Genomic DNA, 17,708 nt, shown 5'->3' with positions numbered 1-17,708 from the left:
GGAAGTGGGAATTGCTCCCAGCAGGACAAAAAAGATCTTTATGGGGACAGTCTTGAAGGGCAGAGTGAATTTATTCCAAGAAGACTGCAGTCCTGAGCACCCACGGCCCACAGGCACATGGCAGAGTTGCTGGTTAAGACCTCGGTTAGCAGTGACTTGCTGCAGGACTGCCCTGGCTCTCTGCCACAGACATGAGTGTGGACCTTCACCCCTGTCCCCACTCCCCCATTAAGTCAGCCCAGGAGTGAATGCGGAACAGGAAGTATCTACTCACACAAAAGCCTGACCTCTAAGGAAGGCCACAGGAAATGCCACAAAGGGCCTCTTCAGGGTTGGCCTTACCAAGGGACCCCAGCCATCTGCCAAGGCTGGTTGTCATCCCCTTCTTCCAGGCCCTCATGGAGTGAGAAGGCCAAGGCCCAAGCTGAGCCATCGGATTTGTAAAGGCCACAGGGGCACTGAGAGGACCTTCCTATGTGCAGATGGAGCAGAGGCCAAGCCTAGGCCACTGTCAACCAGGAGGTCACAGTCCTGATCCCAAGCACTGCCTCTGCATCACAAAGTTGTAGAAAAGGCTGGCGTAAGCTCAGGTTGGCTTCGTTTGGAAGCAGATTCACAAGTGGGTGGAGAGTACAAGACTGAGTGCCCCCACGGGGGAAGGATGGGAAGGGCTGCCATAGCTCCGGTTTCTCATCTTGCAGAGGGACAAGCCTCACGAGAAGGGGCATCAGGCTGAGGTCTCAGTCCCCAGCATCTGCAGGCTCAGGCCCTGAGTGTCCACTTCCACCAGGTGGATGCTGTAGTTACCGAGGCCCTAGGAGCAAAGGACAGGAGGTGTTTAGAGGGCTCAGGGTGGGTTTTAGGCTTTCGGGAGGCTGGACTGTGGCTACAGAGCCAAGGGGACTTACAACTGTAGCCCCTGGTTAACTGGTGGGCCACAGGGAGGGCTCCTGTCCCCCACCAATTACCATACCCCAATCATACCATACCTCAGTCTTGGCCAGCACAGCCTCCAGAGCCTCCTTTTGCCGTGGCTCCTTGGTCAACAGATAGAGAAAGCCCCCGCCACCTGCCCCTGCCAGGCTCTGGCCATGCACGTAGGGGGCCAGGACATCCATCATACGCCGCACAGCCAAGGGCTCACAGCCTGGAGCCATGAGCTTCTTCTGCTCCCAGTATGACGTCAGGCACTGGCCCAGCAGAGGCAGGCTCCCTGGAGTGGGGGGAGAGAGACGAGTTGTATGCCTGAGCCAGGATATTCACTCAGTGCCCATGTGCAGACTGGATGGGGTGCCAAGAGCCACTACTTAACCAATGTCATAGTTAAGAACCTGGGTTCAGTACTGGCTGAAAACAAGGTTGATAAAGCCCATCTCACAGGGTTGTTTGAGGACTAATGAGCATAGAGCAGCTGGCATGGTACCCAGCACAGGGTTCACTGAACTGTGTAGCCCTGATCAGCTCTGACTCCCTGGATCTCGGCTATGGAGCCAAGCCTCTTCCCTCATCTGCTTCCTGGTAGGTGGGGCTGGAGGCCTTCCCCAAGATGGAAGTACTGTTCTGAGATATGACTCCCACCTAAGCTTGAGACCCTGCAGAGGACAAATAGTAGGCCTCTGTCCCCAGAGGCCTCATACGTAGGGCAGGCACCAAGACTGCAAAGCCCCCTGGCCTCAGACCCACAGGCAACAGGCACTCACTCCTGGTGCCTGAGCTCCAGGGAGGAAGCACCTTACCTTGGCGGAAGGCTTCAGTGCACTCCTTGGTGTGCTGCACCAGGTTGTGGGCATTCTGCACAACGGCAGGCAGCCGGGCATACCAGCTCCTCAGCACATCCTGCACATGGGGCACGAGGGGTGCAGTGAGGCTCAGCCTAGCTGAGCTGTCTGCCTCCCTCCCTTCTGGGGCCAGGGCTCACCTGCAGCAGATTCCGGGCCAGGCGGGTCTTGCCAGTATATACCAAGAGCAGGTGATCATTGAGCTTCTGGACAAAGCCCGCAGGCACAGTGATCTCTTCTACTTCCACCTTCAGCGGCAGCTGAGCCTGGGAGCGCCCCACCTTGATGCCAGGCATTAGGCCACCAACTTGGTCCTGCCAGCCACCTCCTGCGAGAGCCCGGGCCCTGTCAGTGTTGCAGCCTATCTGGTCCAGCTTCCCTCTCCCAGTTCAGGCTCCTGGCCTTGCATCCCTGGCAGGGACCAGTATGGGAAGACAGCTTCCCTGCAATTTCAGCTGGGTCAGGTGAGCTGTGCAGCTTCTGCCCCTGCCCTGGGAGCAGAACGAGCCCAGCAAGGGAAGGGGCTTCATTCTGGAGCCAAGCTTAGAATGCTCAGGCCCATGTGTAAATGGAATTGGGGTAAACTACTTCGAATGATTAAGACCTTACACTAACCTCTTCCCCTGAGGAGGTAGAACATAGGACCTTCCCTATGGCCTAACAGTTCCTGCACCCTGGGTTGCCTGATAAAGGTTGCCGATGGTGGAAATAAGCTTCTTAGCATTTCTTATCGAGCTTAAAATAGCTTGTTCACATTTTGCTTTACTAATGAAAGGTATGGATCTCTTTTCTTCTTGCAGCTATATAAAAATGTCAAAACTTGAGATGATTCTGGGATAGGCCTTTGATATCTGGAGAAGGGCCTACAAGGATTTCAAGTGTAGAATGCAAATGGCAGGAGGCATCTGGAACTTTACAACCAAAATGTGGTTAGTGTGAGGCCTGGAATGTCAAGAACTCCTTAACTGCACCCCTCTCCTTCAGAGCACTTAGCGTAGCTCATAATTATACATTTATTTGAGTGGCTATTGGTTAATGTTTGTCTCCAACAGACCATAATACTTTTGATGGCAAGGATGCTGTTTGTGCTCGTCTTATCCCCAGGGCCCAGTACAGAGTGGGTGTTCGATAAATAGTTGTCATTTGACCAAACGAAGGATGTGAATGGTACACCTCAAAAGAAAATTAAAAAGGCTTCCCTATCTGCACCTTTTGCTAATGACTACCTATTATGCAGTGTGAACCATTACAATGAAAGGAGGGAGCGAGGCTACCAAGTGGCCAGAAAAGATACCAAATCAGGCATCTATATGTCTTTGTGGCAGTTTCCCTCCCAGGGTCATGCTGGAGATGAGGCTGACATCCTGAGGTGACCAGAGCACCCCAGAGCCAGACAAACCTCTGGCTGCTCTCCATTGTGCGTGGATGCTAAGGGGCCATGGTGATGAGTGGGAGAGAGAACCCTGGGGCTAGTGACATCCCGTGTGATCACGCCATGCACTGGGTGCCCGCTCACATGCTGGAGGTGGCGGGGCACAAGTGGCCCTAGCCCAAGGGAGGGGCAGCGTGCTGAAGAGCAGGCTGAAGGTCCTGGCCCCTACTCCAAAGCCAGCCCTGCCCTGAGGGACTGCCCTGGGGGCAACATGAGGAATACCTAACACACGTGAAAGGTACAGCACAGACTCTAACCCTTAGCAGGTGCTCCTACATCAAGTCCTTTAAGGTAGAAATATTTCATTTTGAAAACCACCAGAGAGAAAGGGTCAGAGTGATAAGAAGGAAGCTCTAACCATTGTAAGGAGCAGCACAGTTCTGTAGCTCTCTGCAAGTCTAGGGGAGCCCCTGGAGGCCCTTAAAAAAGTGCTAGTGACCTCCTTCCTGCCCTGGGGCAGTCCGTACCTGTGGTGAGCACCTGCTCCAGGTGCAGCACTGCGTGGATCAGGGCCTCCGTGCCCACTGCCCGGCCTGCAGCCCGCTGCAAGGCTGCCAGGGCAGCCCCCGCCAGGATGCTGCTGGTGCCTGCAGGGCATGGAGAGAGTACCAGCCATGGAGCAGCTCTGCCCAGTCCAGTCCTGCCCCACCCACTCCTTCTCCACTGGGCAGAGGCCAGGGAGGGGATCGGAGGCGAAGTTTTAAGGGGGAGTGGAGTCGGTAGGGAGCAGGGGGACAGGGCCCCACTCACCGAGGCCAGAGCCATGGGGCAGCTCAGACCAGGTACACAGCTCAAAGCCACCCCCGAAGGTACGCAGCAGCTGCTCACTCAGCGAGAGCCTGGAGTGGACACTCACGATCCCCGCACAGATGAAGGCCGCCTTCAAGAGCGCCCCTGTGGAGTGAGCAGCACCCGGCAAAGAGTTTGGTCTCCAGGGGTGGAAACAGACACCCCATCCCATCTCAGTCTGGCCTGGGGCTCATCTAGGGGATAAAAGCCCAGCAGCAGGACAGACCCCATCCCCAAGCCACAAAAGGGCCTCTGGGCTCCGTAACACCAGCAAATGTGCCAACTCTACCTCCCGCGCATGCATGCACCAGGGTAATGTCAGGGCTCCTCCAACTGACTGGCTCACCCTCAGGCCAGGCCCTTGTGGCCTGCAGGGTCTCTCAGGTTCTGGCCCCATCCCCCAGCTGGCTGGGTGTGCCATCCCCACCTGCACATGTCACTGGTGCCCTGACCTGGGGCATGGGGCTGGCAGTAATCCTGCAGGTCATCCAGGCTGCAGCATACTATCTTCATGGCCATCTTGTCCTGCTGAGGTCCCACTGCCAGCCACAGCTCAGGCTCTGGGATGCGGCGAGCCCTGGCCCCGATGGGCCGGCGGCCGTCCACTCGCACAGCCAGGCCCAGCACTGCCCCACCAAGCTCATAGGCAAGGGGTGGCGTGTCACTCCAGCCCCCTGTGGCATTTGAACAAGACCAAGCCGGTCACAGGGGCTGCCAGCTCAGCTCTGGGGTGGCTACCCTCACCCCCACTCCCCACAAGGGGCTCACCAGAGAAATCCACTCGAGCCGGGCACTCAGCCACCACCCACTGCCCAGGTGCTGGCAGCTCTACCGGCACTGAGGACACAAAGTGCTGGGCTGACATCACAGCCTGGCGGATCAGGATCTGCCCAGCCCCCTCGTAGTGGCGGGCAGCTCGCACTAGCAAGGCTGGTCTGCCAGGAGGGAAGGGAGAGATGGCGGCACGGAGCCCCAAGCTGGGGGTGGGCTGCTTGGGTTTGGGGACCTGACTGCCCTGAGTGGCCTGAGGACGCCCCACCTCTCTCTGGGTTTCCACCTCCAAGGATGTCTGGGGGCTTCTCCAAGGGTTTCAACATCATGAGCACCCACCTGCTCAGCCACTTGTCCCGCTCCTGGGCGAGCACCTCCACGCCCCGAGCCAGGTCTCCACACTCCAGGTACGAGAAGGGCCGCACCCACTCGGGGTTGGCAGCTGGCCCACTCCGTAAGCCTCCTTGGCCCTCTGCCATGCAGCCCAGTACATCCGCCACACAGGCCAGTGCCCGGGCTGCCACGCCAGGGTCTCCCACACCAGCTGCCACTGAGGGACCAGGAGTCAGGGGTAGCTAGGGAAAGGACCCACCCCCAATGTCCCCTGCCCTCAAACACCCCAGACCCCTCGTACCTCTTCACTTTTGCCCAAGAGGTATCCTGGCCTGGGAATGCTCCCCACTCCTCTGCGTGGTAAAGTTCTTCTCATCCCACCCACCCCAGCCCAGACATCCTTTGCACTCTCCCACCCAGGATGCCCATAATGAGTAAGAGCTCAGGCTCAGGAGGAAACCACCTGGGTTCAGTCAGTCTCAGCCCCCCACCAACCAGCTGTGTGGCTGTGAGTGAATGACTTAAACGGGGAACGAGGCGTTGCCTTGTGAGGCTAAGGCTGAGCCCCCAGCCAGTGTGCCTGGGCCCCCACGTAGGGCCAGCCTCACCCCCTGGGGCTGTGCTGAAGCTCTTCACCCACATCCAGCCCCCAGCGCAGAACATGCAGGCTTTGCCAACACTCGTAGGCCCCAGAGGCTCAGCCCCAGGCCTCTGCCTCTCACCAAACTCCCTAATGACAGGAATGGAGCTTCCCAGAAACCTAAAAGTTAACTCCATTTGTGTCTCTCCCCTGCTTTAAAGTCTCATGACTCCCTAGTCCCCTCAGGCTGATGACCTAGAGGGCAGACAGGACAGGTGATGCTGGGTCTGGCTTCCCAGCACGGGTGCCCAGCACACTCACCCTGGTCCAGCGTGGCCATCAGGGGCCCAGGACAGCCCTCGCGGACAGCAGCCCGGATCAGCGGGCGCAGGCTGAGGTCCTGCCGGGCCTCCAGCACATGCCGCACCTTATGCAGGGCCTGGCGGAAGAAAAGGTCCCGGCGGGAGGCCAGCGTGGCAGCCCGGTCCAGGCACGGCTGCAGCTGCTCCCAGGACAGACGCCAGGAGGCTCGCCAAGCCCTTAGGGCCTTGCCCCCATCCTCCTGGGGGCCCAGCATCCACAACATATCCTGGGGCCCCAGGGCCCTCGAGGGGTGGAGCATGGGAAAGAGACGGGCACTGAGAAGGCAGCACTCAGTGGGGGGCGTGTCTGGGTCCCACAGGTCCCAGTCCCTGAGGTGGGGAGAAGACACATTAGCAGGAGGCAAACAAGGGCTCCTGTCTGGTCAGCAAGCCCTGACTGCTTGGCAGCTGGGGCTTGGCTCACTCACGGGGACAGGACAAACTCCTCCAGAGGCGGCACAAGCCGGCAATTCAGGGAGGGAGGCCCAGCTGCCCTGCCTCCTTTCCCAGGCGCAGAACAAAATCCCAAAGCCTGAGCATGGCCAGGAATTCGGAGTCGCCCAGGGAGAAGATGCTAGGGCAAATTCAGGCTGCTCAAAACCACCCCAGGCCCCAGGGATGGTGGGGGGTGGGGCGGGGGCTGCTCTGGGGCAGGAGCCGGATGAGCCTCCAAGCAGCTACCAGCCTGGCTGCCGAGACCCACGGAGGCCCATGAGGCCATCAACCTTACCGAATGCCTGTCTTCTGGAAGAATTTACTCCAAGGCATGTTGAGATACGTTCCCGTCCCCTGTCTCTGGGGGAAGAGAAGGAAGCAGTCAGGGCTTCAGGGGCCACAGGAAGGGGTTAGGGACAATAAGGCCAGAGGACCGGGATCTGCTCAAGAGGGGACAGGAAGAGAGAGAAGGGGTATGTAGGCAACAGGTTCTGAAACACAGCGTCAGGCCCTGGAGCCTCCATGCTCCTGCCCAGGTGCCTAGAACTTGGAGCAGAATCCTGGCTGCAGGCCTCGCCCACCATAACTGGCTCTGCAGCCTAAGGTGGGTCACCTCCCTCTCTGAACCTCAGTCTCCAGCCTGAAAAATGGGGATAAGAATCCCCACCCAGCCCGCCTCCAAGCAGCGAGGAGGGAGGTAAAGGCCTGCTGAGACTCTACCAACCACACTCTCCTCACTGCCTGTCCCTCAGGTGAATGCTTGGAGAGGCCTGCAGTACAGTGGGAGCTGAGCTGGGACCCCCGGGGCTCCCCAAAGCCTAACGATGAGGGCAAGGGGAGGTAGCCGAGCACCTACTTCCCAGCTGTCCAGACGGCCAACGAGGGTGAAGGCCCGGCTGGGGGTGCCGTGCAGCTGCACGTGGTGTCCCTGCAGGACGAGGTCATGCAGCTCCAAGCCGTGCAGTGCCTCAGACTGGGCCATGTCCAGGCCACTCACGAGGCAGCCAGTGCCGATGTGAATGGGGCCCTGGCAGGGGAGAGGGCAGGGATCCTGCATGGGCAGCAGAACCCCAAACATCACCCCACAAAACACACAGACCCTGGCCACTGTAGCCTTGCCCTCCCTCTGCCTGCACTCTCAGGCCTCACCCGCAGGTGGCAGTGCTGCAGGACACTCCCAGGACCCAGCCGGACGGGGCCCTCCAGCAGGCAGCTGACCACAGAGCTCCCAGCCCCCAGCAGCTGCTGCTCCTGTAAAAGCCAGGGGGAAAGCCATGAGGGCTCAGGGCAGGGGCTGCCCCAAACCTCCTCCACAGCCAAGGCCAGAATTCCTGCTGCTTCCCATGCCTGGCAGCCAGCCAGATCCCTCTCTATACCTCCCTGGCCCCAGCCCCAGGCTGACTCCCATCCCACCTTGACTCCTGCTGTTCTTCCAGGTGCACACTCTTCCTGCCTTCTCTTCCAGAGCAAATGTGAGCCCAATAATAGAGATCCCACCAGATGGCAGCTCCCCCAGAAAACCTCTCCCACCTGTCCAGCTACCGCCACCCCTGCCTCCCTGAGGGCCACCTCTGAACTCTACCTGCCCCTATCGCCAAGAATTTGCCTGAATCCCCAAGCAGACCCTTCAGAAAGGGTAGAGGGGAGTCTTCTCTAGCTTCTCAATCAGTCAGACTTGGATGTAGAATCCTGACTTGGCCACTTACTGGCTCTGTGGCCTGAAGCAAGTAACTTAACCTCTCTGAGCCTCCAGTGACTCATGTGCAAAATTGGGATAATAACACCTACACTCATAGATAATCTGTCCCAAGCATGAGCTGTTCCCTCCCGTCCCCATTTCCACCTGTCTCCAGGCACCCCGTAGGCACCTCTACTGGCCTTACCTCCAGGCAGGTCTTACCTCCACCTGGGAGTGCACGACCTGGGCCCCAGGAGCCCCTGGGAATGTGAGACTGTGCAGGAACTCACTGGCTGAGTTGGTCATGTAGTTGTAACTGCCGTCAGGGACGTATGCTGTAAAGATACAAGTACTGACCCCACCCCCCTGCCTGCTGCAGCTCTGACACCAGGCCAGGCCTCCCACCAGAAGACACATCTTCATCAGGACCTGGGAGGGCAGGCATGGAAATGAGCCCATGGTGCTGATGGGGAAGCTGGGATCCAGAAAGGCTGCCCAAAATCACACAGCTAGAAAGTAGAAAGACCAGGACTGGAGCCCAGAAATGAGACAAAGGAAGAAGGAAAGAGTTATCTCAACAGGGGACTCTGAATTGGGAGAGGGTAACTGTCCAGTCCATGCACTCACTAGGTCTGCCTGGTCCAAGAGCCCGGGGGCCAGGAAGGTAGGATGGGAGCCTCGTTCTGGGGGCCCTCACTCCCATGGCCTCCCCACCCTGGAGAGCCGAGAAGCAGTACCCACCCACTGTGAGGGGCAGACCGCGAAGCTCCCTCCACAGCTCAGACCGGGCTCCACGCAGGTAACCCGCGATGTCCGCGTCACCTTGCCCCATCTCCGGGGGCCGCCCCATCAGGAACTCTTCCCTTCTCACGTTCCGGGCCATGCAGAGCAAGATGTCAAAAAATAGAGACAGCTGGGACAAGGGTGGGAAGCAATGCGATTAGCGGGTTCCTAGGCGGAGCTGGGGCAGGTCCATCTCCAGAAACACTGAGACGGAGAGGGGAAAGGACTGGCCTGAGGTCACACAGCCAAGCTGCCCGTGTCAGTGCCTCCTGCCCAGGCCAGGACCCCCCAGCCCCCAGTCCCAGTCACCTGGACAGGCTGGGCTCCAGAGTCCAAGCCCATATAGGTGCAGGCATCCAGAGGCGGGCTCACATGGGTGGCCAGGAGGTGCTCAGCCGTTTCCGCAGAGAAGAAGACAACCCCAGAAACCTGGAGGGGCCCCCACGAGGGTCAGGTGGGAGACCCTGGGGCCAGGCTGGGGCCTGAGCTGGGGAGGGCGTGTGCAGCTGGACCAAGCACCGGAGAGGATCACTCATCTTCTGGGCCACCCCAGCACCCCGACTCCAGGCTTACTGGAGGCAGCTCCCACCAAGGGCCCCTCAGCACGCACCTTCTGGGACCCCTCAGGTCTCCTCCCAGACCCAGTTCTCCATCTTCCCTATGGTCAGTCCCAGGCTCTTATCCACCACTCGTATCTTCGTCCTTCGTTCTAGAAGGATCCCATGAGCTGGTTCCAGCCTGTCTCGTTTGGGACATGACCCTGAATGCCAAGGCGAGCCCCTCCTAAGATTCTGGCTCCACCTGCTCCCCTAAATACCAGTTCCAGAGCTTCCTCAGATGCTGGTTCTAGCCTTCCCCAGAAGGAGTGGAGCTCTGCCCTGGCGGCCATACCAGTGGTACCCGCCCATCAGGCCTGGCACATCGTTGTATCTCTGCCTCGGTGCCCCGGTAGTAAATGTCCAAAACGACGTCCTATGTGGGAGCAGAAAACAAGAGTTGGGGAAGGAAGCAAGGGAGGATTAGGAAGGAGGGCACACAAGGGTGTTCTCCAGATGAAAACCTAGGACATGAGTCTGACAGGTCCCAGCATATTCCCAGGGACACAAGTGCCTGGGACCGCCCCCACCCCGACAGCAGAGGGCAGGCTTCGCATGTCTCCACAGCCTCGAGCCCGAGCGGAGCGTGGTACTGGGTCAGGGGCATTCATGTTTGGCGAGAGACTAAGTGAGCACAAGAGCTGCTGCCATGGGGGAAACTCCTCAGATCCAGACCGTGCCAGAAAGTCCGGGACGAGGCTGCCCAGAGCACAGGACCAGGAGGCCATCCCAGGACAGCTCAGCTGCCCACGCTGCGGCCCCAGGGGCACTACCTGGGAGTCAGTGAGGTAAACGCCATGGTTCCGGGCATAGGCCGTGCTCCCAGGAAGGGCGATCACTCTGGCTCCCCGGAAGCCGTCCCAGCTGATCCCTGCAGGTGGGGGAGTCAGGAGGCTCTCCAGGGACCCCGACCCAAGGAAGGGGGGAATCCCTGCCAGGAGGAGGCAAGAGCTCAGGGCAGGGGCATCCAGGTACCTCTAAACAAAATATGGTTTCCAAAGCCAAATGGAAATTCCTCTGGGAGAATGACAGCACCTCACCCTCAAAGTTCATCCACAGAGCCCTTTGGGGCAAAGGGGACAGGACTGAGTATCTCTACTCTATAGACAGGCAGACTGAGGCCCAGCAGGGGAAGCCCTGCCGCCTGGTCTAGGCTTCAACCTTCAAACCTTACAGCTTCCCTTCTGAAAAGGGCAGCAGCCAGGCCCAGAGACGGGGTGGGTGAGGAGAGGCAGAGCCTGTGCTGGCTGTGGCTAGGGAAGGCGGTCCCAAGCCTTCTCAGGCTCACCTGGGTTTGGAGGAACAGACAGCAGCATGTCGGTGCTGCAGACCCAAATGCCTGGCGGGGAGCCTGGGCCCAGCTGTAGGGAGAGAGAATGCAGCTCGTGGCCAGGTCCAGCCCTTCCTCTGCTTCCACACAGCACAGCCTAGCCTGTTCCGGGGCACTCGGGCTGCTGAGGCAACAGGGGCCTCCCTAGATCCATGGTGCCAATGCCAGCCCTCCTGCCTACTCTCTGGGGCTGTACCTCCCCCCAGTGAGGCCAACACTAACGTCCTGAAGCTCTAACTAACTCCAGGCACCCAAAGCCACTGTTCCTGGCATCCCCCGTCTGAGCCAGCACAGACTAGGCTAGTGGCGCAGCGGGAAAGCAGCAGGACAAGGCCCGTGGTGGACGCCCGCCTCACCCGATGGCTCATGATGTCCAGCAAGCAGTCCAGGTTGCAGACCGTGGCCTCCACGGGGGCCTGGGGGTTCTCCACAGGGAGGCAGGTGAAGGCCCGGCCACAGTCATCGAAGGGGAAGTCTCGGCCCTGGGGCGGGAGCGGGGACAGGCAGAAGAGCTTGAGGCAGAGAGCCTGGGTGGAAAGCCATCAAGCTAGAGGACTTTTACAAAGTGTTTTCTCATGTGATTTTTTAGATTACATGATTATGGTAAAAAATTAGAAAATGCAGAAACACAAAAAGAAAAACCATCCCTCAGGGATAATAGCCATTGCCCTCATTTTGAGCTGTACCCTTTTGTATACCTCATACGCATACTTTTTTATAAAAATGGAAAAGGTGGAGATGACAGAACTTCACACACACACACACACACACACACACACACACAGAGGAGTTTACAAGTCAAACTGGAGAAATAAGATTAGGAACCATATCAATGTCCGTATCCTGGCCATGATTACACTATAGTTTTGGAAAATATGACCGTTGGTGGGATCTGGGCAAAGTTTCCAGAGGCTTCTCTCTGGATTATTTCTTAAATGTGGATCTACAATGATCTCAACCAAACTTCTAATTAAAAAGGCTGAGATCATTCTATACAAACTTGTGGGGCTGGCCTTTTTCACCGAACAAAGAAAATACATTCACCAACGCTCACAGTGAGCCAGGCCAGGCCCTGAGTTAAGCATTTAATGGGTCATCTCAGCACATCCACATGAAGTAGGAACTGCTGCCATCCTCATTTTACTGATGAGGAAACTGAGGCCCAGGTCACAGAGCTGGTCAACATACAGGTCAATGCAGAGAGTTAAATGGACCTTTTAATCACTGTCTAATATTCCACCAGGAGGATATGCTGTTTATATTTAACTGGTTCCCTATTTTGGACACCTGGGTCAGTTCTGATTCTGATTCTTCAGGATGTGCACAATGGACACCTCGCACACAAAGACAGAAGACCCCTAAAGTCCCGTGCAGCCCTGAGGATCAATGATTCCATCCTTCTGCATAGCCCCTGCCCGGCATTCTACTAACCATGTGCAGGATAAGGATCCAGGCCGAGTGCAGAACATCTGATGTGACCACCTGTCAAAGTGGAAGAGCCCTGATGACAGAGGTCTGGGCAGATGGCACCCAAGGATGGCACCCTCCTGTCCAGGGAAAAACGCCAGCGCAAGTCCACACAAGAACCAAAGGAACAACAGGCAAGGTCAAGAGCCATGGCCACAAGGCAGCCCTGGTCGCGCCTGGATAAGGAGGCACAGTGGCCTTCCAGGTGGGACACCCCCCTGCCCCCTGTTTGTAGGAAGACTGCAGGCAAGAACGTGGGGCTGGCTGGTGGGGTGACTCACAGTGAGTCAGCTTCATGGCAACCACACAGGGGCCCCTCCCCTGCCGGTGCCACCCCCACAGCCAGAGTGTGTCCATGCCTGGGACCACCCACACTCCCTATGCCAGGGTGCCATGCAGGCAAGGTGACCTAGTGAAGCGGCTGGGTGTGTGTGGCACGTGGGCCCGTGCTCTATGCAGAGGGGGCCGCTGCAAACCACGTCTATGTGGGAAGGAGCGTCCAGGGTAGCAAGATGAGATTTCTCAAAAGAAGCCAGAAAGCCTACCTCTGAGATACTGGCTCAGACTTTCTAAAACCACTACAAAGGCTGCCCCTGCGTTCGGCCCTCACCTGGATGAGTCTGCTCCATCTACAGATGCAAAAACTGATGCCAAACCTGAACTGGGCAGAGCAATGGAGCCCAAAGAGCTGGGGGCCTCGACAAGGCTCTGTTTGAAGCCCCCATCCCACTATGCCAAGGAGGGGCACCTGAGAAGCACTCACGGTGAAGCCTGCGAGGGCACTCAGGTGCTCAGCAGCCACCAGCAGGGCATTGAGGGTGGCTCCTCCACTGCCCACGTGAACTTCCGGGTCCTCCACGGCCAACAGCAGCGTGCTGGCGGGGATCTGCTCTCGCTTCTGCCGTATTTCCAGCTCTGTGGTCAGAACGTGACTGGGACCTGCCCCCCAGCCTCCCCACCCTGGTCCCAAGCACCTAAAGCAAACCTCCTGACAGCACCTTTGACGTAGCAGCTTTTCATCTAGTAGCTCATTAGATCTTTTCCCAACTCAGTGAGGTAAGCACAATTACTCCCATTTCACAGATGATTTCACAGATGAGAAAACCGAGTCTCAGTGAAGTGACATGTGTCTAAGGTCACATAACGAGGAAGAAGCAGAATCTGGGTTTGAACCCAGGTCTGCCCAACTCCTGGGGCTTTAGGGGTATGTGGCAAGGAATGGGGAGGGGGTTCCACATTAGGGGCAGAGTGGAGAGGGAGGGTCAACTACCTCTCTGGAAGACCTCGACACTGTCCTTGTACTGGCATGTCAGGATGATGACCGTCCAATCAACCCCCTTCGGCTGCTCCATTCTGGCCAAAGTTGGAGGGCTTCCTGGACAAAAATACGAGTATATGTGATTGTTTACAAAATTATCATGCCCTAAAATTGATTTTTTGCTTGTAAATAGTTTTATGAATTTTAACACACGTATAGATTCTTGTGGTAACTACCACCATCTGCATCTAAAAAAACTCCCATATGGGACTTCCCTGGTGGTCCAGTGGGTAAGACTCCATGCTCCCAATGCAGGGGGCCCAGGTTCAATCCCTGGTCCAGGAACTAGATGCCACATGCATGCTGCAACTAAGAGTCCGCATGCCATAACTAAGAGTGCACAAACCACAACTAAGAAGTCTGCATGCTGCAGCTGAAGATCCCACATGCTGCAACTAAGACCCAGCACAGCCAAAATAAGTAAATAATTTTTTAAAATTTTTAAGTAAAATAAAATTAAAAAGCTCCCACATGCTAACCCTTTATAGTCACACCCTCCTCCATTCCTCACCCCTGACAACCAGCCATCGGCTCTCCAAAGCTACAGTTGAAATGTAATCTTTTGAGATTGGCTTCTTTCACTCAACATAATGCCTCTGAGATTCATCCAAGTTGGCTATGCATATCCATAGTTCTTTCTCTTTTTTCGCCAAGCAGTACTCCATCACATGGACATTCCACAGTCTGTTTCTCCACCCACCCACTAAAGGAAATCTGGGCTGCTTCCAGGTTTTCATAATGAATAGAGCTGCTATAAACATTCGTGTGCAGATTTAGTATGAACATAAGACTTCATCTCTCCAGGCAGACACCCAGGTGTGGGATTGGCTAGGTCATGCGATAAATGCATCTTTAACTTCATCAATCAGGGTGCATGAGATTTCCTCAGGAGAGGAAGTAAGGGGAGCCGGCGGGGGGCTGACAGCAGGTCCCACCTTAAAGCAAGGGGCTGCCCTTTCTGTACCGCAGGCCCCTCATCATCCAATCATTGGCTCTGAGCTGGGGGGAGGAAGGCTCTCACGTTCAGGCTCCTGAGGCTGTGGGCAATTCCCTGGAAGAGGGGAAGGCTCTGTGAGGGGTGCACAAGTTTGTTCCAGAGCAGCATGCCAACAGCACCCACTACAGGGACCTCAGAGGGGACCTCTCTTCCCAGAGGCTTCAAACCAGAGGGGGGCTACACCCCCACCTGTCAGCCATCTTCCTCCGGGACACTCGGACCAAGTGAGGGGAAAGCGAGGCCAAAGCTACGGCTTTGACCACTCCTGTCCCCCAACACGCCTCTCCTACGAGATAAGAAACGCCTCTGACTCCGGAGCCCCGGGCCTCCCCAAGACCCCTACCGATGAGTCCCTAGGAGGACACGGGCATCTACCTCTGGCAGGGTTCCAGCTGCTGTCCCATGCAGCAGCCCACCCCCACCTCTTCCCTCCAGCCCCCAAAGCTCAGCATGGGGAGGGCTGGTGGACGGAGTGCACGCCACCCCAGAGGTGCCCTGAGCGCGTGTCCGTCCACAGTCAACCCGCACCCCAGCCGGAGCGGACAGGAAACCTGAACTGCGGTAACAGTTTCTTCTTATTCCAGACTCTGCTGCCGCCAAGCCTATGGTTAAGGCTGGCAGACACTGCCACTTAGCAACACCCACACTCCCACGCGCTTTCAGGGAAGGCCTCCACCACGGACAGAAACTGCTCTGTTCCCTGCTCAGTTCAGGAGGGAAATCCAGAGGGGAAATCTGAGCTCGAGATCTCGGCCGGGCACCTGAGGTCAAAGGCATTCCCCAGGTTACCCATCTGGCCTTCCCAGTAAAGGTGGCGGCTGGGGATTCCAGACTGGCCACCAACTCCCTGTGGGATCTTCGACACCCCTAATCCTCTCTGGCCTCCTGTGGTAGGGAGCATACCTGACAGATGCCCCCACGTTGTTTACACGGAGGCCATGCTTCCCACCAACCAGTGACATGAAGAAGACAGACCCAGTCCTACAAGATGGGGATCCCAACAGGTATCCATGGCTCTAGAAGTCCCCAACAACCTAACGGAAACTGTCTTAGAACTGCACTGCAGGCTGAGAGCCTTCTACCCAACCCTCCTTTCTTCCTTCCAGTGCTCTGTCACAGAAAGCAGACCTGGAAAGCAAACTGACAGCTTTCCCTGCTTCCTCCAGCTCCCTCCCCTTCTTTCCTCCCCCAATAAATCTCCTGCAAGTCTAATCCCATCTTGTATGCTTCTCCAAAGACATGAACCAACATGGGGTTGGTTATATCTTCCTCTTCGCACCATCAAAGGAAAAATTACTGTAAGAACCTCTACTGTCTGGGAAGTATTTTCTTTATCCTTAAAGATGAAGAAACTGAGGCACAGAGAGATGAAGTGACTTGCTTAAGGTCACACAGCTAGCAAGTGGTGGAGCCAAATTTGAACTCAGACACCTTTTTTCCAGGGTCCATTCTCTTAACCACTGCACTGAACCTACTTTGTAGGACTGAAAAAAAGTACTAAATGTATGTAAAATACCAAATACAAGGTGACAATGAAATGGGGATGGCATTAATGATAACAGCCACGAGAAGTGAAATCACCTACCTGCGGGGAGCCGCCCTGAGAAAGGGGTCCTGCTCCCAGGACATGGCCCTGGGAGCTGCCTTAATTCAAGGGTTTGTGTAAAACAAACATAGCTCTCTGTCCCGCCACCCCTGACCTTGAGTATGTGCTTAAACAAAGAGCATGTGATTCCTTGGGCTGCAGTATGTGTTCCCACAGACTCCTTATCGTATGAGAACATCCTGAGACCATGTACGGTACAAGCTACTACGCAAGTTCCTGGTGCCCTTGAAGAGATAGAACAAGTTATAACAAAGAAGGAGTCATTTTGTTTGATGTCCCCCTTTGTTCTGAGAGTGTATAAAAAGCCGCCACATAATAAAGGAGTTTGTCAGTGGCTCTGGAATGCTTCTGCATTCTAGGCTTCTGATCCTCTCGACCCCATCTTTTGTGTGTCTGTCTGTCTTTCTTTCTAAGCCGCGTCGTGTTTGCCTAAGGACCTGATCCATTTTGCCGGCAGGCTCTGGCACCTATCCTCTCTGACCCATAGTTAAGACACTACTTTTCATCCTCACAACACCAGTGCCAGGTGAGCATTCTGTCCACTTTACAAATGCTAGTTGATGCTTGCAGCCATGACTGGGACCTGGGTCTCTCAGATTCTTATTTAGGTAATGGTGATAATAACGTTTGATCGCAAGCAAAGGTGCTAAAAGAGAGGGAAAAAGAAATGCCCCAAGGAGAGTTCAAAGGTCTGAGCCCAGTCTTGCTCTTGGCGTAGTGACAGTCACAGGCAGAGGAGGGAGGACAGCACGATCTGGACTGTACTCTACTAGAGACTGGAGCAGAGGAAGAGTCCTGGGCTGGGAATTAACCCCTAGGGGCTGTTCCTATCTCTGCCTTTTCCTGTGTGATCTTGAGCAGGTTACTTAACCTCTCTGAGCCTCAGTTTCCTAACCTGAAAAATGGAGCCAAAGATACCAACCTCCTAGGATGGTTGCATTAAATATAAAAATATGTGGCACACAGCAGGAGCTCAATGAATGGTAGTTCTCTCCCATGGGGAAAAGCAACAGGAGAGTTTAATTTGATCCTGAAGCAGGTTGGAGTGAAGGCTCTGAAATTTTCTCTAGGTCAAAGATGCCCCTGTAGAAGAAAAAATCAGGGAAGGCCTGGGGAAATCAACCAAGGCTAAGTAGCATACCTTACCAGATCAGTCTAAAGGGCGTCATGAGAACACAAAAGGTGGAATGGTGTTGGTAGCTTAGGGAGTGTCTTTTTCGGGCACCATGCCAAAGACACCTTGAAGTATTAGCTCATGTGACTCACTCAACAACCCTATGAATTGAATTTTACAACACCCACATTATATGTGAGGAAACTGTAGCTTAAAGAGATGAAATAGCCTACCCAAGGTCATATACTGCTTTTACAGGCAGGTCAGGTGTGACCAACTTCAAGATTCATGTTCTTACCCACCCTGTAGAAACAAGACATCTCTCTTTGCCCGATGTCA

General features: G+C 55.9%; 1 protein-coding gene across 3 annotated transcripts; it reads right to left on the bottom strand.

The window, feature by feature from the left end:
• Window positions 1-59: 59 nt before the first annotated feature.
• FCSK (fucose kinase) lies at window positions 60-17,301 on the bottom strand. 3 transcript variants are annotated; one of them, XM_057711292.1, is made up of 24 exons: window positions 17,178-17,301; window positions 13,605-13,709; window positions 13,098-13,249; window positions 12,299-12,349; window positions 11,224-11,349; window positions 10,826-10,898; window positions 10,311-10,468; window positions 9,833-9,913; window positions 9,251-9,370; window positions 8,900-9,071; window positions 8,381-8,493; window positions 7,630-7,731; window positions 7,337-7,531; window positions 6,776-6,840; window positions 6,005-6,375; window positions 5,110-5,320; window positions 4,768-4,934; window positions 4,452-4,673; window positions 3,961-4,104; window positions 3,678-3,797; window positions 1,919-2,106; window positions 1,737-1,836; window positions 990-1,213; window positions 60-814 (listed from the first exon to the last, which is right to left on the bottom strand). In XM_057711292.1, exons 1-24 carry the CDS (start codon window positions 17,251-17,253, stop codon window positions 728-730), a joined length of 3,423 nt encoding a protein of 1,140 aa, XP_057567275.1. In that variant the 5' UTR covers window positions 17,254-17,301; the 3' UTR covers window positions 60-727. The 3 variants fall into 3 exon arrangements, with proteins under 3 accessions (XP_057567275.1, XP_057567276.1, XP_057567277.1); XM_057711293.1 differs by having other exon boundaries at window positions 7,337-7,507; XM_057711294.1 differs by having other exon boundaries at window positions 7,337-7,507; window positions 10,311-10,408.
• Between the last annotated feature and the right edge of the window lie 407 nt (window positions 17,302-17,708).

The sequence above is a fragment of the Hippopotamus amphibius genome, chromosome 16 (genome assembly GCF_030028045.1).
Source record: "Hippopotamus amphibius kiboko isolate mHipAmp2 chromosome 16, mHipAmp2.hap2, whole genome shotgun sequence".
NCBI lineage: Eukaryota > Metazoa > Chordata > Mammalia > Artiodactyla > Hippopotamidae > Hippopotamus > Hippopotamus amphibius.
Note: the sequence above shows the minus strand (reverse complement) of the source record. Positions and strands in the feature narration are given on the sequence as shown.

Coding starts and splice junctions, on each gene's coding strand:
- FCSK (XM_057711292.1), bottom strand. CDS start 17,253: ATGGGAGAGAACTACCATTCATTGAGCTCCTGCTGTGTGCCACATATT. Junction 12,350..13,097: donor GTGCCCTCGCAGGCTTCACC/GTGAGTGCTTCT, acceptor CCACTTTGACAG/GTGGTCACATCAGATGTTCT. Junction 10,469..10,825: donor GTCTGTTCCTCCAAACCCAG/GTGAGCCTGAGA, acceptor TCCTCCTGGCAG/GGATTCCCCCCTTCCTTGGG.